This window comes from Salminus brasiliensis, chromosome 16 (genome assembly GCF_030463535.1).
Source record: "Salminus brasiliensis chromosome 16, fSalBra1.hap2, whole genome shotgun sequence".
Lineage (NCBI taxonomy): Eukaryota > Metazoa > Chordata > Actinopteri > Characiformes > Bryconidae > Salminus > Salminus brasiliensis.
In genome coordinates, this window is record NC_132893.1 from 24696497 (window position 1) to 24722773 (window position 26277).

The 26277-nt window shown below is 39.9% G+C and overlaps 1 protein-coding gene across 1 annotated transcript in view; it reads left to right on the top strand.

Annotated features, from left to right (window-relative positions):
- Window positions 1-26277, top strand: part of gbe1a (glucan (1,4-alpha-), branching enzyme 1a) — a 186065-nt gene that overhangs the window by 79789 nt on the left and 79999 nt on the right. The window contains exons 8-9 of the mRNA XM_072658195.1: window positions 21493-21608; window positions 24984-25111. Coding sequence (XP_072514296.1) covers window positions 21493-21608; window positions 24984-25111 — 244 coding nt within the window. The remainder of the gene's footprint in view (window positions 1-21492; window positions 21609-24983; window positions 25112-26277) is intronic.

The window sequence follows — 26277 nt, forward strand, 5'->3', positions numbered from 1 at the left end:
GTTTAGAATGGTTTGGTTTGGTTTAACGTCACACAGATGGATATAATAATGGTACCCAATAACCAGAGTCACATGATACAGTTGGAAAATGAGCAAAGTAATGTGGCTTTAACGCAAATAAAAGAGGCAAATACCATATGCAAATAACACCTATGAATAACCCTGCCTGTACAGGATAAAAGAAGTACAGTTAAAGAAGATAGAAGAAGCGTCTGAGGGCAGGGGAGAGCACCTGGGTGCTCCCAAGAGTCTTGTATGGCCTCCTCCCTGGGATTCTTACTCAGACATACTGACCTTTTATTTTCACTTGATTGTTCTCTTTTAAACAAGCACTGGTGTAAACAGCCAATCCAGAGTGCCCACATGTTTACAATCCCAACTGAGTGACCACTTCCCCTTTTTTACAGGGCATGCTGGAAAAACTTTGTAATAAGTAAATTAGTTTATAATGAGTTATAATATATGAATAAATTAGATATATCAATATAAAAGATATGACAAATGCTCAGATGCAGTTTTACAAATCTGTTTACCCTTTTATTTTGCCTCAGAATGAAACATGCTGATTTTCCTCTTATGGTGGGACAGTGGGACAAAATACTAGATGAGTTCTGCCTTTATTGGCTGGTTTCAGCAGCGAGTATACAGCAATAGCTGCGATAGCTTACAGAAGCTTATAGATAGCATTGCATAGTTTTAACACTGTAACAAAAACATTCACTTATTTTTTTGCAATTATTCCTGAGTGCTGTCATCTCTGTGGCCTCTTATTGCCTCCTCTTGGAAGTGTGTGGTTAGCTAGCTGAAAAGATTACAGCTGGGTTAGCTTTTAGCCTAGCGTCTACTCACTTCTTACCTGCTCGGGTTTCACCTGAAAAAAAAAAAAAGTCAGAACTTTAGCGTTGGAGGTGTTTGGTTAGCACCAGTTTGCTAGTCAGCTGAGTTAGTCTAGTTCTTTTTTTATAAGGGAGTGGATGACGGAGAGAGGTGGTTTTAAAAGCTGCTCACTATTAGCCTAGCATTGATATCTGCTAGCTTTTCTGGGCTTCACATGATCGTTTGCTTCTGCGGGCACTGGCACATGAAAGTTACAAGGCTGGGTTCACTAGCAACCCGTATTCTGATAACTAGCAGAGTCTGGAGATTATGTGCACTCATTCGGCCTCCAGCAGTTTACAGCAGCAGCCCCTCCAGAACAGAGGTCATTTGCATATGTCTTTTTCTATTACAGGGCAAAAGAGGTTGGAAAATGATTGCATTAATAATGAATGATTACTCTTTTGGGTATGTAAACCCACGTAAAATGTCTGAAGTAGTAGTTGAGAGAAAAAAATCAAATGGAATAGAGATCCGGGCCCTTTAAATGCCAAAACTTGCTTGTTTCGACAACAAGGTTCTGAAAAGCAGCTTTAAAATTGTCCTATTTCCGCACTTCCTACTTGGAATTCCTGCTGTGTGACCATGAAAGCTTGCCACAACAATGGCCACCTCAATCAGGCACTGACACAGTGCGAGTGTGTGAATGGTTAAATTAGGTAGGAAATGAGGATCAGCTAAATGAGGATTCTTGGTTGTTAAAAACTGAAAGGACAATAGGCCATACTCTTTCAAAGCGTTCTATAATGATTCATTAATTAATTCTTCCGGCAGCATTTGTTAATCTGTGTTTTGGTATTTCAGTTTTGAAGGCTTTGTTCTGGTTGTTTTTCTCAGCATGTTTGTCCACAGCAATTATTTCTGATACTCATGGGGGTGGGGTGGGCTGGGGTGGGTTAGGTTGTTGGACTGGCAGAGTGGCAGTAATGTATCGATTCTTCTTTTAAGTCTTTCATCTGTGGCCTGTTGCTTGTTGGCATCTGTATGTTGCAAATGAGTGGGCCTCATTTGCGGCTTTGCCTACCTTTACTGTCACACACTCTCTCTCTCTCTTTCTCTCATTCTTTCTCTCTCTGACTTTCTGTCCAACTCACTCTCATTTAACAGCCCTAGAATTACAATTGAAGCTTGTCAAGCTGAGGCTTTTATATTCAATGTGGACCCTTTTATGGAGGGACGTGTAAGCAATAGCTGTAAGGCTCTCTTCATCCGCCTTAACCATCTTTACGGATCGGGTCCAGCACATCAGAACTCGCCGGCTGACCTCACTCTCATCCCCAGTCAAATTTAGCTGTCCCAGACTTGCCTCGCTGTTGTTGGCTCTAGATAATGGCTTTGACGTGCTGCAAAGTGAAGCTCAGCCTTACATAACGCATCTGCAAAAACCCAGTGGCTTTCATGAGGACAGTCCTGTGAAGAACTTCAATCTTTGTGCATCTCTGACTCTATAGAGGGGGTAAGGTATTTCTGGGATTTAAACTAATGATCTCCTGTCTCTGGATGATCAGGCAGCTAGATAGTTGTGCAACTCTGAACCTAAAAAGAAAGAGAGAGAAAAGAACAAAGTTTGCAGTTTTTACAGTGGCTCAAATGTCTAACTGCCCTACCATCAGGAGGTTGTAAGTTCAAATCCCGGTCATGCCACAGTCCTGCATGATCAAGAGTGTAAACTTAAGATTCCCTGCTCTTGCCCTACCTTGCTGTCTACAGGGCTATTCTTTATAGTCATGCCTGGGGGTAAAAATATTGCAATATTCAAAGACAATTTCATGATACATGATATTTTTCACAATATTTTGACATGTAGAAAAATGCATCAGTAGGATTAACAGCTATTATTCAAATACTCTCCACCTCCTAAGTACAGTGATTTCTATTATATACAAAATCTGCTGCACTCCATCTAATTAAACTGATTAATTATCAGTTCACTATCACTAATTATACTCTCTTCAATGAAATGTGCAGTTGGTGGTCTTTAGGCTCTGACGATATCTATGATACACCCGCTTTTACCGCAATAACAAGATTCATAGCCCATATTTGGTGTCAAATACGAATACATGCTGTATGTTAAAATAATTTGTTTGTAGCATTTTACTTTTGATTTGCTTTGTCCACATTTATGTTTTTTCACTACAAAAAATGTTATCTTTGGAAAAATCCCAATTGCCATTGTCTTTTATTCATTAATTTATGTTTTATGATAAAACTCTTCATATTTCTGTTAATAATCAACAGAACTGGTGGATTGCATCTTCAGTAATATAACTGATAGTGACAGCTGTAGTTCATATAGTTTCTATACCAGCTTCATTGCTTAAACATGTGGACTGCTACCATGGACAACGGCACCATGTTAGGTGTTCCTACAATTTCTTCCAGCAGAACACCTATGAAAATTTCACTTTACAGCTTCACACTTACAGCAGGCGTCACCAGTACTGCTGTACTGCTACTGAAATCTCAATCACTCCACTCCAAATTTTGACCATGACCCTTTACATCAGGAGGGATAGATGTTACTATAAATGTGCTATATTCACTATTCAGATGTAATCATTGTCAGTGTTTTGTCAGTGTTTCTCAACCCTGGTCCTGGGGGCACCTTTCCCTGCACATTTTAGTGCTTGCCCTGCTTCCAACACACCTGATTCAAGTAATCAGCTTATTAACAAGCCCCTTCGGAGTTGCAGGGGTTGTGTTAAGCAGGGAGTGTGCAGGGCAGGGTGCCTTCAGGACTCTGGTTGAGAAACACTGAGTTATGCAATTAATTAGTTTTTACAGTTGATTTGCATTTTACATAGTCTGCATTTCTTACGTTTTTTCTACTTGTTCCAGTATCGGCAATGACGAAAAACATGTCGAAAGGGTTCTGTTAGTATTAGGATTATGTTTTGTTTTTGTTTATGTTTTTTTCTCCTGTAGTTTGTAGTTTTCTAGTTTTAAACTAGAACTGTGAACATTTCCACATAATATCTCACCTTATCTTAACTTATTTGGGTTATAAATGAGAAAAAAATTATATTCAAGTCCACAACACAGCTGTGACTATAATGACTGCTATATATACAGTGAGTCCAAGAAGTATTTGATCCCTTGCTGATTTTCTTTGTTTGCCCACTAATAAAGACACTATCCTTCTGCACTTTTAATGGTAGATATATTCTAACATGGAGAGACAGAATATCAAGACAAAAATCCAGAATATAATTTTAAAGAATATATTTTAATTAATTTGTATTTCAATGAGGAAAATAAGTATTTGATCCCTCTTGCCAAACACACTCAATACTTAGTGGCAAAGCCTTTGTTTGCAAGCACAGCGGTGAGACGTTTGTTGTAGTTAACCACAAGTTTAGCACACACACCAGGGGGAATTTTGGCCCACTCTTCTTTGCAGATCCTCTCTAAATCATGAAGGTTGGTGGGCTGTCGCTTGGCAACTCTGACCTTCAGCTCCCTCCATAGATTTTCGATCGGATTGAGGTCTGGCGACTGGCTGGGCCACTCCATGACCTTAATGTGATTTTTCTTGAGCCAATCCTTTGTTGCCTTTGCTGTATGTTTAGGGTCGTTATCATGTTGGAAGACCCAACCACGGCCCATTTTCAGATCCCTGGCAGAGGGGAGGAGGTTGTCCCTCAGGATTGTGCGGTACATGGCTCCATCCATCTTCCCAGTGATGCGGTGAAGTAGCCCTGTACCCTTGGCAGAGAAACACCCCCAAAACATTATGCTTCCACCTCCATGCTTGACGGTGGGCACAGTGTTCTTGGGGTCATAGGCAGCATTTTTCTTCCTCCACACATGGCGGGTGGAGTTGAGGCCAAAAAGTTCAATTTTGGTCTCGTCTGACCACAAAACCTTCTCCCAATAACTTGGTTCATCTTTCAAATGATCATTGGCATACTTGAGGCGCGCCTCCACATGTGCTCTCTTCAGCAGGGGTACCTTTCGGGCACTGCAGGATGTGAATCCATTGTTGCGCAAAGTGTTGCCAATTGTTTCCTTGCAAACTGTGGTCCCAGCTGCCTTCAGGTCATTTGCTAACTCCTGCCGAGTGGTTGCAGGACGATTTCTGACTGTTCTCAGCATCATTGCCACCCCACGAGGCGAAATCTTCTTTGGAGCACCGGGCCGAGGTCTGTTGATTGTCATGTTATACTCTTTAAACTTTCTGATAATTGCACCAATAGTTGTTACTTTCACATCCAACACCTTACTAATCTTTTTGTAGCCCATTCCAGCTTTGTGAAGGTCAACAATTCTGACTCTGAGGTCCTGTGACAGCTCTTTGGTTTTACCCATGTTGGAGACTTGAAATCTGTGTGATCTGTCTGATTCTGTGGACAGGTGTTTTTCACACAAGTGATTAGTGAGAACAGGTGGCTTCAGGTCAGGTAACAAGTTGATTGGGAGTGTCTAACTGGTCTGTAAAAGCCAGAACTGCTAATGAATACTAAGGGATCAAATACTTATTTCACTCCATGAAATACAAATCAATTAATATATATTCCTTAGATTTATTTTCTGGATTTTCTTTTTAATATTCTGTCTCTCCATGTAAGAATACATCTACCATTAAAAGTATAGAATGATCATGTCTTTATTAGTGGGCCAACGAAGAAAATCAGCAAGGGATCAAATACTTCTTGGACTCACTGTATATAGCATGATTTAAGAACATAAAATTGTCTCTTTGCTATTGAAGTCTGGTCTTCACCACAGAGGTTTATAAAAAAGTGCCAAGTGTCAAACAAAGAAGATTATTGAGGACTGAAACTGTGGCTAAAAAAGAACCGAAAAGAACAAAATCATTCTTAAAGAGCTTGGCCTCCAGCAATCCACTGTGAGGTAGATGACATACAAATGGAGGACATTCAATACCACTGTTACTCTCCCAAGGAGTGGTCATCCAGCAAAAATCACTCCAAGGGAGTAGCAAATAATAAGTCATAAAGAACCCCAGGGTAACATATAACCTACGGGCATCTCTGCACTGTCGATGATCATATGTCCACCACCAGGAAACACTGAACAATAACAGTGTGCATGGCAGAATAGCAAGAAAAAAGCCACTACTCTCCGAAAAGAATGCTGCTGCCTGTCAGAGGTTTGTTCTTTTATACTACTACTACTACTACTACTAATAATAATAATAATAATTATTATTATTATTATTATTATTATTATTATTATTATAAGGATTCTAACATTCAAATAATGTATTTTAATAATAAAAAAGATATACCACAGAATAAGTATTTAACAGTGTTATATTCAAAATGAGTTTAAGGGGGCAGTAACGTCAGGTTCCTTGCACAAGGATGATCACTGCAGTGCAGTGAATGTCTTGTTCAATGTGTGGAAAATGAATTGCAAAGCAGATTTCAATGATTGGCAAAAGGAAATTATTCATTTGGTTCATAGTGTAAAATAAATGGCTGAATTTGGACATGTATCAAAGCATACGGTCATACAGGTCTACTAGCAGTGGCAGAAATCCCGGTCTACAGGACATTCTCATCAGAACTGCATCAGAAATACAGAACTGGCAGACAGGGATGGCCTCTGGCGTCAGATGGGACAAAATTAGTCCCACCCAACTTAAATCCAACAGAGGACAACTACGGAAAGATTATTTAAAAAAGACCAACATTTTCTCTTTGCTAGTTCATAGTACATTTATCACAAAATCTACAGATGATAGAAAAGAATCATAAAAAAATTAGTAGATAGGGACGTTAAATGGTCTACTATGTCTGGTAAAAAAAAATCTAAATGCAGTTTTCCATCACAAGAACCTCAATCTAACTGTTAAGCATGGGGGTGGACGTACCATGGTGTGGGTCTGCTTTGCTCAATAAGTAAATGCAATAACTTAATTGGGTTATTTTATTTATATTGAGGGCTTGTGATAAAGATCAAACATTTAACCACATCACATTTTAGGTTGAATGTATGGAGAAATACTGAAACTTTAATAAGGGTTCACAGACTCAAAGTGGCACTATAGTACACTTCTACACAGACAGGTCTCATATCTCCTGAAGCCTTATCCACATTACCCACACACACACACAGTCTTGGGGCATTAGAAGCTGTCTGGTGTCAGCCACCCTACTATAATTATTATTGTTTGGGCTGTAATTAAATCTTTGATGCTCTTTGTCTTTAATCTCCTGACACACTCAGTGGGGATTGTGAAGATAGTATCAGTGTCTCACTGTCTAATGCAGTCCATTAGCAGCCTTGAGACATCATGCAGAGGAGCTCATAAACAAAAGCTCTGGGCTTCTGGGAACCTGAGAGAGTGTATGGGAGATGCTATGGAGCTGTTGTAATTACAGAACAGCTCGCTCACATTTAAAACAAAGATTTGTCTCGCAGTATCAACATTCTCTCAGTAACAGAGCTTTCAAAGTGTTTGTCCAGATAAGAGGCTTTTTTCCCCCGTATTCTGTAAGAAAATCTTTCTCTGCAAAACTTGAAACTTCAAAAGAAAACACCTAGGGCCAAGGCTTCCTGAATAAAACATGGAAGAAAACACGGCTTGTCTCCAACAACAGTTAAATTGCACGTGATTGATAATTTGCGAGTGTGCCCAATGTGTGTATTGCAGAGCTTCTTCATGTCTCGATGCACGTGTCTGCAGTGAGCGCTGATAGAAATAGACCTCATTATGTTTGTTAAACTAAATGAATGGCTGCAGTTGCAGGTTGTCGCTTGTCTTCAGACTGATTGGGCTCCAGAAGAACGCCACAGGCTGCAGATGCTTGAATTTTAATTGCTATTATCTAATGAGGGCTTCATCTTTCTTTTCGTTCCTCATCCTGTCCTCTGTGTCTGCCACAACAAGTCAAGGGCTGCTTGACACAATGTGAACCGAGCTTTGGCACCCACGCAAAGCATCTATATTTCAGTTTCTTGGTGCTGGAATGAGAAGTAAGCAGTCAATATCTTGCAAATCAATTTTCATAATAACAGAGACAGCAGTATTGTAAAACCAGCGCGAGCGACTCTTTCACTGCTGTATAGTCTTAATGGAGCATTCGTCATGATTCAAGAAATTAACGGTTTAGTAGGTGAACACAAACACTGGAGCACTTGTGTTTACTCTGTGGATCGGCCTTGACCATAAAGCACATCTCTAAGATCTCTAAGGACTTATGGTCTACTCATGCTACCTAAGTACTCTACACATTCTTCTTGGTACAGCAGAGGTGTTTGATCAGAACGGGCATCAAACTCCTGTGTCTGAGGCTCCTGTGTTAGCATTTCACCCTATTATGTGACATTGCTCTCTATGAAATTTAGCTTCCTGATAGTGAAATTATGAATGTATAAACACCCAGAATTCAGCTTGTAAGCACTTGGTGCAGTGAGAATATTCATAGCTCAGTGGGTAGGGCACTCTTCTAGGGTATGGTTAGCATAAGTCACCTGCAGTTAACAATATTGACTAGCTAACACAGGTAGTGACTGATAAACTAATGGGACACAAAGAAGTAATATTTCCTTCAGACTTCTGATGACAGAGTTCGATACCCAGGCTTAGCAAGCTGCCACTGTGTTTGTTTGCTCACTAGTGTGTATGTGTGTGTGTTCACCACATGGATGAGTTAAAGGAGGAGGACAAATTCCATATCTGTCCAACACAAATGGTGAATATGGGTGTCTGTGTCCCATTAGTTTATCAGTCACTACCTGTGTTAGATAGTCAATATTGTTAACTGCAGGTGACTAATGCTAACCATACCCTAGAAGACTTTAACAGGACTCTGAAAACACTTCACAATATACTAAAGTCTGACACTCTCTCACAACTAAAGACAGTTTGTCAGTAGTCAAGTGATTTTGCAGTGTCGCTATTTGCAAGACTGCAACTAGAGTCCTTTTGAGACTGTTTCCTATCTTGCTCTTAGTGAAAATTGACAAGAAGAGAAATGGTTAAACAGTGAAAAAGAAAAAGAAGTAGCCTAGACTATCAAAATAAGACTATCAATTTACAGTACCGATCTGTTTGCCTTTCACACCGACTAAAGGTCCTAAAGCACTGCCCAGGTCCAGTCCACTGGTTACAGGTGCCCACCAGAACAGAAGGTAGTTGTTTTGAAGTTGGGTGTTTTGCTTTGATTTGATTAGGCTTCAGATTTCAACCAGATGTCTAATTGATTTGCAAGTCTGAACTGCTTTTTATTATTAAAAATGATGATTAATTTAGGTAGCCAGGTGAAATTGCTTTATGAAAAAGTACTTTTAATAAAAGTAATCCAACAGTATTCAATTCTACTCAACAAATACTGTAACCAGAGTAGATTTAACTGGTTACTTTCCATCTCTGTCCTAAAATATCTGTATTTTATTCATTTCACTGCCTTTGTAACCATCTATGGATACATATTACATTTCGTTGCAATGCTAATCCAATTTCTGAATTGGGATAGTCAGATATGTATCGGATGAGGTATTGGAAAACATTTCAGCTATTGGCATTGATTCAGAATTGCTAGTGCATGCCTAGGGACAGCATCTCATATTTAGTAATGTTACATATTTATAGAAATATTGCAACATTTGAGATGCTTTTCTTGTCAGGGTGGAATTTATGACAGTGTTGATGGTTGAAATCCTGTAGCTATATTCACTGGACATGATGACTTATCAAACTCAATGGAAATCTTTTACATTATAATGTAATGCAACCAATAAAATGCTTGCTCCTGCAAACAGACAACTGACCTACACCACTCCTGCAGACTGCAAGTGTAATATTTAACTTTCAGAAAACTACTCTCACCCAAACTCTGCTGCATGTTGTTTCTGAAATATAACACAAGGTTATTAAGAATCTGCAGAGCTCAACCCACTAGACTTGCTGTTGCCATCCAAAATAACTCACTTAACTGGTTTTAATTGAGTCCCAAAGGGCCTGTTCTTGTCTGTGAAGTGTTGCTTTGGATGGCAGAGTGGAGGAGAATTTAAAGGGGGCTATGAGTGGGGGGTGGGGTTGAGACAGCCAGCACATGAGATCAGTCAAAAGGATAGCATTTTTTTCTTTTTCTTCTTTTTCTTCCTTGTCTTCTAACAAAATGGCCATCAAAGCAGTGCTTCGATAAGTTAGAGTTCAGCTGGAATGGATGAGTAGTTTGGAGAGAGGGAGAAAGAGCGCGAGTATGAGAGAGAGAAAAACTTTTGTGAGAGCATTAGCCTTAACCAGAAAGCCAAATTACAGGGTGAAAGCCCTGCACTTATGTTCAGTGTTTTTTAAATGCTGCTAAGTGATTTAGTCATGTTTAGATGCATATGAATGTGGATGTGCCTTTATGTTTGAAAGAAAAAGCTTTTTAATAGTCTGCTTTAATCTTTGCCTCGGTGCCGACGCCAAGGTCAGAGTGTATGTTGTCCTGTGTGAATGCAATTAGGTTTGTCACAGTCCCAGAATTCAATGCTGCATCACAATTCTTGATATTCAAACAATGCCATGGCACACAATGACAAAGCATTTACTATCACGTCCAAAGCTTTGGGACGAATGGAACTGAACACTTAAGAATATTGAAAGTGTATCAATTTCCAAAAGTATTGGGACACCTGCTCGTTCATTCAATTTCTTCTGAAATTAAGGGCATTTATAAAGAGTTTATCCTGCTTTTGTTGGAGTAGTTGTTTTATTGTTTTTTTTTTTTCTTTTTCTGATAGACCATTGCTGTGAGGATTTGATTACATGCTATTATTACAAGAGGTGTCCACAAACATTTGGATGTAAAATTGTCAATGTGGATGTAACTAAATATGTTAAACATGATCTCAGTAATTATAACCAAGTTAAATATTGAGTAAAAAATGATACCAGAAATTATTCACCCCATGCTGCAAAAGGCAGGTCTCTGTGGAAACCCAGCTTAATGGCATAAGTGCTTTGGCAGCAGTTTTAAACCAGTGAGAAAAGATTCTACCTGTTCATTTCCATTCAGCTTGTGAAATGGCCACTAGGGGGACTGCAGAAAGAGGCTAGGCCAGTTGGCTAGGTAGTGGTCATCATCCACACCAAAGTGAACTCTCCTGAACATAGTGCTTCTAAGCTGACCCATCATACTAAACCCTGGGTACCCTAAAATTAAATTCTGTCTCCGCCACTGCTTTATGTTGGGTCACCACATAATCTGTGCATTTCCAAATTCAAATTCAAGCAGAATATGATGACTAATTACACAGCCCAGCACCGAACACATAGTATATCATTTAACACTAAATGCGTGTGGTTGGAGCTACCGAGTATGACTGATGGTGGGAGCAGTTAGCGGTTGGCGGTTAACAGTGGGTCTGGTGGAACAGCACTAGCTGAGAGATAAGGAAAAGTGCTGATGTGCTCGGATCTGCAGGGGGCTTCAGTCATCACATCCAGGGCCTTCACTCACACACTCCCCAGCCACAGAGGCTCGCAGTGGGGGAACACTGCCTCTGTCACTCTTTTTTCCTCTCCCTCCGCGCCTGCGCTCACAAAGCGCTAATCTCCCATCAAGTCTCTGTGCCAGGATTGTCTTTAATCAATTATTGATGTAAGAAATAAAGCTCTTTTTGGAAAGTGCTTTGTACTTTAACAGATTAACAGATTGGCCTGTCTGAAGGGGCTTGTGTTTGCAGTCAGGCTGAAAATTGAACTTTTTAAGCGTGTGTTAGGGGGTTTGTGAGGGGAGGGGGGGGGGGGGGGTGGCTTGGTGTAGAACAACCAACTACCTCCCCACCAGAGATTTACACACAGAGGTCAACAGGGGATTCACTTTTTTCTTTTCCATATCTCTTGGTTTCACTCCGTTGCTCTTTTTGTTCTTGCTAGCTTGCTTTCTTTTTTCTCTTTTTTCCTTTGGTTAATTCTCCCTTGCTGTGTCACTTCCTCATACAGGCACATACATATAAGCCGGAGTGTGTAACACGCGTACACATACACGCCCGCTCTGTAGGAGCTGCTTTGCTGTAAGACTTTGATAATGAGTTCATGCAGAAGTATGTGTGTATGTGTGTGTACATAGCTTGTGTCTCTAAGCTGAATTAGCCAGTTGAATTCCTTTTATCTTCATTCTGTTCTTAGGCTTTCCTTTCATGGAAGATGCTCTCTCTCTCTCTCTCTCTCTCTCTCTCTCTCACTCTCTGCCTATCTCTCTCTTGGTGATAAGTGATGGCTAAGTGTGTGGGGATTGTTGGTGTGAGTGTCTTAGGACTACACGATTGAGACAAAAGTATTAGCGTTGTGATAAATCAGTGCATATCGGCAGTGCAGCACAGCTTATAATGTAGTAAAGGAATCAAAGACTCTACTGTTCAGGAAAGACGTATTACTAGATTTTGGAGCATTGCTGTGAGGACCTGATTACATTCAGCAACATGTGAGCGTTAGTGAGGTTTATCACAGTAGTATTGGACGGAGCTCCAACCATCATTCCAGAGAACACAGCTCCACTGCTGCACAGCTCAATGCCCCTCTAGTCTAGGCATGGTGCCAATATAGGTTCATGTTTCTCTTCTCCAGAGAGTCCTATTCTATTGGCAATAGTTCTCTACAGGCACTAGACAAGCATTGTGTGTGTGCATTTGCATGTGTGTGTCAATGAGGCTGAATGCCTTCATTAGAAGGGGTGTCCACAAACATTTGGGAATTTGGTAGTGTATATTTGGACATTTTTGTACCCTATTTGGACATTTGGAAGTGTATATCACTTCAGTTGACTTCAGATAACATAGGCTGTTTTTTTTTTTTTTTGCTTATAAATAATTTGTCAAGCTCTTCTCTGATTGGCTGGTTTACAGAATTGGCATGTTCAGCCACAACATTAGCATAGTCTGAAAATTTGTATTTTTCAGTATTGTAAAATGTTACCTGCCAACATCTTACTATATAGTGCTGCTACCCTGGTGGATGGTTGAATTGCCTGATCTGAAAGGCTGTAGGCTGTTTTTAGCTTTTAGCCTAGCATTGATATGTTTTTTGCTGCTGGTGGTGATATACATCCTCATCAGTGTTACTGATGCACGTACTGGGAAGGATTGTCCATATTCTTAAGACGTGGCTGCTGTGTGTTGCTATGCCGGCATCTTGGATTAGTGCACAGATGGTGTATGTAATTTTAGGGGAATGTGACTATTTAATGAGTCAAGACTCTTAACACCCATTTGAATGGAAAGACCACAGTGTTTGAGCTCCATGGTTTGTCACGTCCATGCATGAAACTCATTATTCAACTATGCCAAGATAAATATAATGTTTAATTCTAGGACACCTTCAAATGCATTGGTACAGCAATAATATTGAATGGTTAAAGTTTGGCATGTCTGTGTTTGTGTGTATTTGTGTGCATGTGAAAGAGTGTATGTTAGGTTTTCACAATATTAATAAAAATAGGATTGTGTGAGTACTGTGATTGTATTGCTACATAGTCCTATATATAGCTGCTGTATATAACTCATGAAACTGTGGATTGGGGGTAGAAATCATTATTTTATGACTTGACATTTTAGAGCCTATTTACATCTGGCATGAACATGTGATTTGTATCTGAACGCCAGGTGTAAATAGGCTCTAAAATGTGCAGGGCAGGAGGTCCTCCAAGTCATAAAATAATGGTTTCTACATCTAAATACTCTAAAATATGGTAAACAGGCTCTTAGGGTCTGCCCTGCCTCACTCACACCTGATCCAGCTAATCAGCTAATTAACAAGCCCTTCCTGAGTTGAAGATCATGAAATCACTAAAATGTGCAGGGCAGGGGTCCTCCAGGAACAGGATTGGAAACCACTGATTTAGTGTACTACATAGGGAGTAGAGACTCAGCCATGCTTTTTATCAGACCAGCATACAGTGCGTGAGTAGCAGCTTACTGCATAATCACTAAACAAACTCAGCAAACTGTTTAAGTATATAGTACTGAGCAAACTGTGCAAAGCCATTTATATAGACATGTGTTTCACTAGTGAACTTGGTGTATGTAAATTTGGGGGCATGAATATTAATGAGTCAGGACTGTTATGTAACAGTTTGGGCATTTTAGAATTGGCCTGTTTTATAGCTCTGCTTGAGGTTTACTTTTACTTTAATATACCAAACTCTCATTATTCAAATATGCCTTTAGGGATGTATTAGGGTTGTAAAGAACTTCCATTTTTTTGTTTCTGTTTCATGCCCAAAATATCTGAATATGTATTGGAGTCAGAAATGGGAGTGGGTGATGTGTGATGAGCACAATTTTTTGGAAACCCTAGCAGAGATCCGCTTGGTCTGATTAGGTCTTACAGAGCAGTGGCTCTGCTGTGGATTGGCTGGGACATTAAGTAAAAGTCAGTGTTAAATTAAAAAATGTATTTCAGCCAGTAAACGTTTGAATAAAAGCATGTTTTGTGGATTCTTTTGTAAACTAGAGGCTTCTTGTCATTCATCAGACCATTCGTAATCCACTGAATCTACTTAAGGCCATGAATGTGTTCACAGGTCTTTTTTTCCAACCATGCATGATTCTGCTAATTAAATTCCAGGCCTCTTTCGAAAGAGAAAAGTCATTAGTGAAATCAGGTGCTGGTTGGGATGAATTCTGCCTTCATAAAGTACTAAAGCTTCAGAGTATGCCTCTGTCAGACTGCCCTTGGGAACCACGTGTAAGATTAATTATGTAATTAGGCTTTTTCTTCCTGAGCTGAACTCTTTTTTTGTTGATTATACAAAGTAAGGCTCTTGTGAGCCATTATTTGAGCCTGCCTGCTGACTGTTTTCTGTTTGATATGCAGTTCTCTACATTTTGACCAATATGGTGTGAAAGTTAAGACTTCTAAAAAAAGAGTATTCAAGGACAGCAAAAGGAGATGCGCCATTAAAGGTGTTTCTTTGTGTTTTTTCTTAGTTTGAATCTTGTTTACTTTCACTTTTGATTACTCCAGCCTGTCACATGGTCTATAACAGCATGGTCTACACTTCTGTCAGCCAAGAACAGAAGGCCGAGGCTGCAATAATCACAGGCTTACCAAATTGGTCAGTTGAATACTGTTGCACCATGGTCCTGGAGGAATGTAATTTTGCTCCACTGTGTACGTGTTTTTAGATGGAATGACAATAAAAGCCTTTTTTTTTTTACTTGACTTAAAAAAGCATAGCCTGGTCTAATGAATATTGATCTTGGAGGCACACAGATGGTAGGGTCAAAACGTTTGTACATTCCAGTGTTTGTGCATATGGGCATTATCAGTGAGAAGGTCAGGGAGAAGATGAATCTCAAGCTTGGTCCAATCTGTAGAAGACCAAAACATCATCTTCACTGAGAAGAAAACCTTGAAACCCTTGAAAACAGTTAGTGGCTCATTTTATCCATTCTTTCTTTTCTAGCTTTAACAGTTGATCCAGTAGCATTAGTGGTGGCTCAGTGAGAAATCAGATTCACACAAATTCCTCTCATACAAATGTAGCGGCCAAGATGTGTTTGGTGCCTGAAGTTTCCTTTATTATTATTCATTTCTCTAGTGCTGGAGCTACGAGGGACAATGCAGCTACCCAGTAATGGTACCACCTGTACTGTACATCACATACACTTGCTTGTGTGGTTTCTGACACTTTAAGGCAAACGAATATCTATAAAAATGTGGAAAGACACAGGCAAAATTCAGGTTTTAAGATGATCCCTAGATAATGCATTTTGGCCTATTAGACACCACAGTGTCACATAGTGTCAGAAAACACATTAGCAAGTCTATTTGATACTACACTTGGAGTAAGAGGTAGACTATGTAGTCTAGTTTTGACTAAACCACTGCTGTAATGGCAGTCCCAATAGCTTTAGCCATTATTATGATTTCGTTTCCCATTTCCTACCATATCTTGTTTCAAACAAAATCTCCAACTGAGCAAGATCTAGCTTTTCAGAACACACTGATTGCCTGGAAAAAGATCAGTTGAATCTCTGTAGGAAAGCAAAATGATACCTTATGAGATTCAAAACTATTTTTAACCAGACATTGCATTTATCTTGACCTGTGTGGAGGAATCGTGCACTTTGGGAGAGAGCTTTGTAATGTTATAGGGAGCAAAAAAGCAAGAGGGAGAGAGGCTGGGAGAGAGAGAGAGAGAGAGAGAGAGAGAGAGAAATAGAGAGTACATGAAAAAGGTAGATCCTATAGTGAGAATGAATACACAAAGAGGGTGGAAACGTGGAGTGGCATGCAAGGCCTTGATGAAGTCAGGAAGTTGAAAAGCTATGCCTCTCACTCTCTCTCTCTTCGTCCACCCTCACTTCTAAACATGATGAACAACACAGAGTGGAACCAGTCACTACACTTTTGACCTTCTCCTACATTTGCACAGTATATTTGTAGGCCTTCAGTTCTTTACAGGTGTTTAGACATGTGGGTTTTGTGTGTCTGGCTTTTAGTAAAATGCTTTTTTGCTACCATAACCACTAGTCTGATTTCCCACCATATCTGTACTGAGCAGCTGATTCAGACAGATGTCAATTTCAACATTTAAAAAGAGCAGAAAGTCTGCTGACTCACATTTATAAAGGAAGCAATTACTGTATTCCTTCGGTTTCACATTAATGTGAAACATATTTAGATATTTTAGTCAAAATCTGTTAAATGAATATAAATGAAGCTCTAAATCTGTATAATTTATTCATTCATATGTCTGTTTTCTGCAAAGGATGAGTCTGTGGTAATACATTAAACCAGGCATATGCTGCACGATTTTGGACATCTTGTCCTTTGGTGATAACTCGCACTACACGTTAGAACCCATCGTCATGGATGGACATAGCCTGCAATTTATATCCTCACACTGGATTAAAGTAGTCTGTTGACATGTGACATAGGTACTCACACTGCCCATGGTAGAAGTGGATGATAGGGTACAAATGTTATATCACGACTTTTAAAGCCATTCGTTTGTCATGCAGATAAAATTCACCAGTAGCTGCAACAACAAACAACAAACTGCTTTCCAAATAGACAAGACACAGTGACAGTGAGCACATGTGCTCCCCAGAGCAGTGTACAGCCCAGGTAGCAAAGAGGGTGAAGGGCCTTGCTCAAGGCCCCAACAGTGACAGCTTTTCAAGTCTGTGTATGAATAGCCCAGTGCTCTAACCGCTGAGCCACTGCCCAAATACTCTCCCATAGTAAGTCGTGATATTTATTTACTTTGTTTTCTCTCCATCCAATTAAACTGTGCAATTTAAAATATCGCCATATTGTCGAGCCCCTAGCACCGACAACCCATAGGCAAAGTTCTTTCTTTATACAAGCACTCAATTCAGCCAAATATGGCACCCTGTATATCAGAAATATACAGGTCATAGCTGATATACAGGTCATAGCTGTGTGATGAAATTCTATGATAAAAAAAGAGACGCACATGGATGCTCAGCCGTCTGGGCTTGACTGACTGTGCATGTGTGTAGGGGTGTCCAAACCATTTACAGCTCACTCTGTGTATTCTGTGACTCACAGACTGAACAAAATAATGACATCAAGCATACCTTCAAATCCACCATGGACCATCTGAAGAGACACAAACTGAAACTTTTGGACCTTCATCATAGAAAAATTGGGAAAACCCTTTAAACAGGCTAGGCTGCAAGGTGATTTCAGAACATTGCAGAACCTTCCGCAAAGAAAAGAGGGGTTGAAAAATCCAGCCTCGTGAACTGAAAAACTATTCGCTGTTATAAAACATGTTTTAAAAACTGTATAATTTTGGCTAAAAGGGGTGTAACTAAGAATTGATTCTATTAGGTGTCCAAACATTTGCACAGGTCACATTTGGGACAATGCAAAATTTGGGACATTTTTGTTACTGCAAGGTGTGACAAAAAGTGCAGTCCAAAAATCATTATTTTCCATAGATAAAACTACTTAGAGCTGGAGTCCCTTAATTGGGTATGCCACCGATTACAAACTTAAGCAGTTAAGTTTTGAGAAGTCTGTTTTTCAAAATAGCTGCAATTCATTCAGTTATTATTCATGTTGAACACACAAACTCACACGCATGCATATGCAAAGGTGTACAAAAGCCTTTTGCAAGCCCTGTGTAGATGAAACCCTTTGACCTTGACCCAGCTCCTCCCAAACACTAGCACTATTGATTGGCAGCATTGCATTGTTTGTCTTGGCTTTCCTCTTCAGTATGCAGTTTTGGTGTACAGCCTGAAAGCTCCAGCATGCAGTTTCAGTATGCAGGTATACGCAGAAGGCTTCAGTATGCAGACAATGCTCAGGAGGGAAGGATGGTGCAGGTGCATTATAGAGCCACAAATGCCTTTTTGAACCTGAATTTAATAAGCCTGTGCTCTGCACGGAGACGGCTTGTAAATTGTCCCACATTTAGTGGCAGACAGCAAAAGCGGCGGCTTTTTGGGTTTTCTCTTGTGATCACAGTTACTTTGCCTTAGCTGACGGACATGCCATGAACAATGAATCATTGCCTTTACCTTTACCATCTGCGTCTCCGTCAACACAGCATTCAGCTTGATGCTGCTTTTGGTTAGTTTTTTCCCACTTTAGCCAGATTGAGATTTGTACAGCATTTGAATTCTAAATCAAGACCGTGTTGATTGTTGCGTTCAGGGACAAAGATATTAAAGGAGAGGTCATGAAGGCCCATCTTTTCCTCATTTAAGTTAATGCTCATGCTTACAGACTGTTCTGGGATCTCACTTTCTGTATTTTAATTAGCACTTAGATGCAGGAGTTCAGATCAGAGTTGGTCCTATGAAGCAAGAGAGATAATTAATGATAATTGTGGGGAAAAAGCATATAATAAGAAAAAAGCAGTCAAGCTCAGAAGCACTGATAATGTATAACACAGTAATATAAGCCTTGATTATTGACTCTTCAATTGCAGACGGAAGACCCACCCCACCTCAAGAGTATTTTGGTATCCATACTGACTTGTGTTTAGTTGTATCTAAGCTTAGAGGTATCTTTTGGATCTTAGTCTATAAACTAGGTAAGAATATTTTCTGAACAAACTGTGAAGCACTTTTGTAAGTTGCTCTGGATAAGAATGTCTGCTAAAGCACATAACACAATGTGTATACAATTATACCAATGTGTATATAGTTATACAATTATATATTGTAATTATATGTATACAATATCAAACAATGCCCTTTTAATGTTTTAATTGTCATGTCCATTATTATTGATAATACAATTAGGTTTTGCCATTTTTTGTATTATTTAGTTTATTCACAGAACAGAGGTCCCAGCAGGTACCAGACGTCAATTTGATACCAGGAAGACATTGGATTTCATGTCAGACTGACGATAAATTTTGGTTGAAAATGAAAATCGGGTTGATGTAAAAACCCACTGTTGTACAAACTTAAAAATTTGGTTGGAAATGTCACATATTCATCAAATTCTGTTATTGGTCACAGGTTCGATACCCGTACCTGCTAAGCTACCACTGTTGGTTCAATATGTGCTATGATAAAACCCACTTTTAAACCATATGTTGTGGTATTTCTTTATACAGTAAGATCCATAAGTATTTGGACAGTGACACAATTTGCCCTCTGTAAACTACCTTGGTGTATTAACAATTGAGCAATCATGATGTAACTAAATTTTTTAATTTCTCTTTCAGCTTTATTCAGGAGATTGAATGAAAATTGTGCATTAATATAATGTGTTTAAGAATGACAGCCCTGTTTATGCAGCCCTTAGATGATTACACAAACTAACATAATTATAAAAAGTATTTTGCTAGTTCGGACCATGTCATCAGCATATGATTTTGGGAGGAGACTGAAGAGAGGGGAGAGAACTCTGAGAACTTTGGGCTGGATGCTTGTGGTGGGATACCAGTCCCTTCTCTCTGATAAGTGGAGTCAGGAATGAGAGTTAAGGAGATGAGGTGGCGGAGGGTTGCCAAGTCTTAGAGGTAGATATGGTATTTATAGGAGGCGGGGAGTGGGGGGAGGGGGTTTAAGCATGTTCCTTCTTGCAAAATGTAGTGATTTCATAATATCAATTTAATACTTGGATGCAAATCATTTGCAAAATGACCCAATTTAATGCTGAAGATACACTCTGTCAGTCTGGGGGAATATGTCTAAAAGCTAACATTAGAGGAAATAAATATTGTTTGATGTGGTCCGTCTGTAAAATTAGACCTCTGTGATGATGACGCAATATAGAGTTATTGCTAGGAGAACAGTAGTCTCTTTTAATTCTCCATTTTCTTTCTGCATCATTAATATTACTGGTCTGCATGAAGTCCCAGCCTCTACTGCATGATATAATATCCTTGCGTATACACATTTCAACAATGGCCAGTCTGTCAATCAGTGAGTCAGCAAGATGCTTTGACTATTCTCAGTCAGCCTGCTGAGCGGTCCAGCAAAAATTCAATTCATAGCTTAACATATTCAGGAAAGAAACAATAGCAATAGCACTTCTATTTAATAGACTCTCTGTGTCTCATTGTCCTGCTTTTAATCTAACGAGAGGAATGGCTTTTGCATCAAGTACGGTTTTCAGAACTGAGTAATACAATAATACCATGCTGCTTCATGCCTTTATATACACCAATGAGCCAATGGTAACTGCTGTGCCGCCAAAACAGCTCACTCTACAGCACGTATGAAGGTGCTCTAAACTATCTGGCACCAGAATGCTAGCATCATCTCATTTAACTTACTCTATCAGTTGTGAGGTGGTCCTTCCAGACCAGATCACCTCCTTCCATTGCTTCAATCTCCAGTACAGCTGCTTGTGTGCCCACGGTAGGCACTTTTGATGGTGGACATGGGTTAGCTTAGGCACTCTGACTGGCCTGTAGTTACACAGCAGGGTGTGATGAACTATGTCCTCTGACATATTCCTCCAGTAGCCGTCACTACAAATATCTGACACTTGTGTCACAGTTGCCTTTCTGCCAGTTTCACCAAGCAGGGATAGCCTTTGTCGCCCTCACACAACAATGAGCATTGGGCGCCCAACATCCTGTTGCTATTTTTTATTTGTTACTCCTGAAATCACTGTCAGGATTTGGTACTTATTTGCCACAGCTAACCAGGCCCTCCCACAAGCCTTGCCATTTTGGAGATGCTCCAACCCAGTGGTCTGGCCATAACAGTTTATAACCTCAATATAACCTCTGGCCATAACAGTTTATAACCTCAATATAACCTCAATTATATATATATATATATATATATATATATATATATATATATATATATATATATATATATATATATATATATATGAAGTCGCCATATTGTTGTAAAAGTTTGGTAGGCTCTCTATTCTCTTTAGGATACACTGAAGGTTAAGTTGGCAATTCTTATTTACTGTGGGTGTCTGATACTGTATATTCTTCTTGATGTGGACTGACATCATGTACTCCAAAGCAAACAAAGGCAAGGTATATTTGGGTCAGGAGTTCCCCATTTTCACAGAAAATGAAATTCTTTGTCTCGAGAAACACATACCAGTTGCTGTACAGATTCTTATCATTCCATAAGTTCTTGACAGTATAACAAACTGCAGTTTTTCCTCTCTCTCTCTCTCTCTCTCTATATATATATATATATATATATATATATATATATCTTTTCTCATAAAACCAGCTGGGAGGTGTCACGTTTCCTCCTGTCCAACCTGAGGTGGTGGATGGAGGAGTACGGTTTTGATGGCTTCCGGTTTGATGGTGTAACTTCCATGCTGTACCACCACCATGGCATTGGTAAGTTTTTTATCTCCTTATTGACAACGCTTAGTCATGACACACACCTCTTCATACTAACAAAGCATATTTTACATCCTGCTGTGCATGTCTCATACATTTACTACCAACCTGGATCATCATGCTGCAAGGTTGTTTTAGTTTGGCCAGATGTTTGATAAAGGACTACAACATATAGAGTATCTACTTTACAGCAATAGCAGTTTGAGATTTTGCTGTAAAGACCCTAGTCATGCCGTTAAACTAAAAGCTGCTCTAATGGCTCTGAGTCCAGCCACAGTCCCCTTGTTTTTGCCCATTAGTTGAGAGTGGAGGGAAACGCAGTAGTCAGAGTCGGAGTGGTGGGAAGTGGAGCTAAAGCGCATTGTGGTTGTCCGCCTAGAGTTCAAGGCACTGTCAGAGTGGAAATCGCCTGAATAAAACACTGACGCACACCAGCGGCTAAAATTAGGGAAACAAACCAGTTCAGCTCTGAAGATTTTGTTGCACAAATGAGCATTTCTGAATTCACTTTGCATCCATTTTATGACTCATGTTTACCTGAAAGTGCCCATGAAGTCTGGTACAATGATTCAAACACAATTAATTCCATCTAATGTTGTCTGAACCAGACAAGCAGACAAAAGTATCCAGACACTGCTCCTAATGAGTGAGTTCAGCTACTTTGCGGTGCACCCATTACTGACACAGGCATTTAGTTGTGCATGCAAAGCTTGTTTAATCGCCATAGAAATGCACTGCCAATTCAACAGGACAGTCGGGAGCATGCCCAATGGCTGTGGAATAGCTGGTGGAATTGACTTCTCTAGAACAGCATTTTATCAATAACTAATCATCCAGTATCAGTACCTGACCTCACTAATGCTTCCATGTCCAAATGCCATCAAATCCTCAAAGCAATGATCCAAAATCTATCATAAGAAGAGTAGAGGCTGCTACTGCAGCAAAGGTATAAATATAAAGGTATAGAGGCCTGTAATTGACATCATAGGTAGACCTCAACTATGAGAGACAAAATGAGAAAAAAAATCAGAAAATCACTTTGTCTGATTTTTAAAGAATTTATTAAATAATGCAAATAATGGTGAAAAATAAGTATTTGGTCAACTACAAACAAGCAAGATTTCTGGCTGTCACAGACCTGTAACTTCTTCTTTAAGAGGCTTCTCTGTCCTCCACTCATTACCTGTATTAATGGCACCTGTTTGAACTCGTTAACAGTATAAAAGACACCTGCCCACAACCTCAAACAGTCACACTCCACTATGGTGAAGACCAAAGAGCTGTCGAAGGACACCAGAAACTAAATTGTAGACCTGCACCAGGCTGGGAAGACTGAATCTGCAATAGGCAAGCAGCTTGGTGTGAAGAAATCTACTGTGGGAGCAATAATCAGAAAATGGGAGACCTACAAGACCACTGCTAATCTCCCTTGATCAGGGGCTCCACGCAAGATCTCGGCCTGTGGGGTCAAAATGATCACAAGAACGGTGAGCAAAAATCCCAGAACCACACGGGGGGACCTAGTGAATGACCTGCAGAAAGCTGGGACCAATGTTACAAAGGCTACCGTCAGTAACACACTACGCCGCCAGGGACTCAGATCTTGCCGTGTCAGACGTGTTCCCCTGCTTAAGCCAGTACATATCCGAGCGCGTCTGAAGTTTGCTAGAGAGCATTGGGATGTTCCGGAAGAGTATTGGGAGAATGTCTTATGGTCAGATGAAACCTAAGTAGAACTGTTTGGCACAAACACAACTCGTTGTGTTTGGAGGAGAGTAAATGCTGAGTTGCATCCAAAGAACACCATACCAACTGTGAAGCATGGGGGTGGCAACATCATGCTTTGGGGCTGTTTCTCTGCAAAGGGACTAGGACGAAAGGTCCGTGTACATGAAAGAATGAATGGGGCCGTGTATTATGAGATTTTGATTGCAAACCTCCTTCCATCAGCAAGGGCATTGAAGATGAAACGTGGCTGGGTCTTTCAGCATGACAGTGATCCCAAGCACACTGCCAGGGCAACAAAGGAGTGGCTTCGTAAGAAGCATTTCAAGGTCCTGGAGTGGCCTAGCCAGTCTCCAGATCTCAACCCCATAGAAAACCTTTTGGAAGGAGTTGAAAGTCTGTGTTGCCCGCCGACAGCCCCAAAACATCACTGCTCTAGAGGAGATCTGCATGGAGGAATGGGCCAACATACCAGCAACGGTGTGTGCCAACCTTGTGAAGACTTACAGAAAACGTTTGACCTCTGTCATTGCCAACAAAGGATATATAACAAAGTATTGAGATGAACTTTTATTATTGACAAAATACTTATTTTCCACCATTATTTGCAAATAAATTCTTTAAAAATCAGACAAAGTGATTTTCTGAATTTTGTTTTTCTCATTTTGTCTCTCATAGTTGAGGTCTACGTATGATGTCAATTACAGGCCTCTCTCATCTTTTTAAGTGGGAGAACTTGCACAATTGGTGACTGACTAAATACTTTTTTTCCCCACTGTGTATATTTATATATATATATATATATATATATTTATATATATATATATATATATATATATATATATATATATATATATATATAGAGAGAGAGAGAGAGAGAGATTAATATTTGCTGTTTTTCAGTTTTTTTCACAATGAATGAGACACGAAACAAGGCAGCCAATCAGAGCTGAGATTACAGACACAAAAAAAACCAGCCTGTTTAACTGCTACATATCATCACTGTTATATAAGTACAAACATTAAAAAGCTGTCCTTTTTATTGTGTGAACATTTCATGACAAATGTGATCAATACAGTTGGTCAAAAATGACAAAGTAGCATTAACCCACATCAGCATTGCAGAGACCAGGTTTTGATAAAACAGCATCAATATACACTATACTACAGAGGTTTGTCGACACCTGCTCCTCCAGCTGCTTTTGAAATCAAGGGTAATAGTAGATGGGTTTTGCTTTCCCTGTGCTGCAGGATGTGGTGGCATTTGGTCATGCGAGCATTAGTGAGGTCAGATTCTTATAATGGATGATTAGTTATTGATCAAAATAAAAAGTTGGACCACTCAAACTTATCCCATTGTTATTGGCTGGAGCTCCAGCACTTCTCCACAGCCCAGTGCTGCTGGGATCTCTACTGAATGGCATTGGGCATGGTGACTTTACTCAGTTCCACTGCTCCAGAGCGTCCTGTTAAATTGCCAATGCTTTTCTATGGCGATTAAACAAGCTGTGCATGTACAACTAAATGCCTGTATCAGCAATGGGTGCACCATAAAGTAGCTGATCTCACTCATTAAAAGGAGTGTCTGGATACTTTTGTACGTATTGTGTATTTTTATTTTTTACTTGGTTTAATATTTTTTTCCAGGTGTGTCGTTTTCAGGGAGTTACAGCGAATACTTCGGCATGCATGTGGATGAAGACGCTCTGGTGCATCTGATGCTGTCCAATTATATCCTGCACAAACTCTACCCAGACTGCATCACCATAGCCGAGGTAATGGGCTTTGGCCCATCCACTTTGTCAGCTTTAGGCTATCCGCCGCAGATCAAGCAGATGGCTTGGGACTGGTTTTAACCGTACTTTCTTTTATCTGTCTACGCATGTTCTTGGACATTGCTGCATGTCTGCAGGAGCTGTTTTCTTCTGCAGGCAGTTTTCCTGAGCAAGCGCACAAAACATTTCAAACAGCACAGAATGTGCAAAGGCAGCAACACACAAGAACAGATACGTGGCGAGCATTGTAACCAAACGATGCAATTATACATAGCCCGCAAGACTGAAATAAAGGCTATAACAGCTGAAGTGACTGCCAAGCAAAGCATACACACTCTCAAACACACACACAGACACAAACACACACTCACACAAACCAGACACATTAGAGAAGTGCATCCAAAGGTTCACTGCTTACAGCTAAGCATACGCTTAATAACCACAGTGCACTGAGGCTGAGATTGTTGCTGATTTGGCAGTTTGCTTTTCTGTCTATTAGCCAGGATGAGTTGCAACATTTTGTCCCATCAAACAAACTTTGTGTACTTTCAGTTTGGAGACTTTTAGTATGTTTACTTCTATAAAATAATCTCATAACTGCAATAAATCTTTGCGATTTTGACAATAACTACCCAGCCTGCTTACCTAAGCTTAACCACTTATCACTCCAAGGCTTATTACACACTAAGGTGTATTATTCAGTAACTACAGGGATGTCTGGACAAACTGGTGGGCCTATTCTTTAGTAACAATTTTGTAACACTTTCAGCCTACTGGCGGGCCATAGGCTTTTTAAGAGATTAAGTAAACTGATAATGCACCTCAAAGCACATCTACAGCTGCTTTGCAACCCACACATAAAATAAGACCATGCTAAAATTAGATAGGGCCTTATTTGGATTTCAAAACAGACTCAAATCTTGGAAATGTTTATTTGAGATTCTGAATCTTCGATTCAACCACATCCCAAATGTGTTCTGCTGGATTCAGATCAACTGGTTTTGAACTCATGATCAAGTTCATGAAAGCTTCAGCTTTTTGTTCCTGGTTGACAGAAGCCGATCCCAAAGTTCTTGGTGTGCTCACTACAACTGTACAGAGTGGTTACTGGAGTTATTGTAGCCTTTCTGTCAGCTCCAACCTCTTTGGCAATTCTCCACTGACCT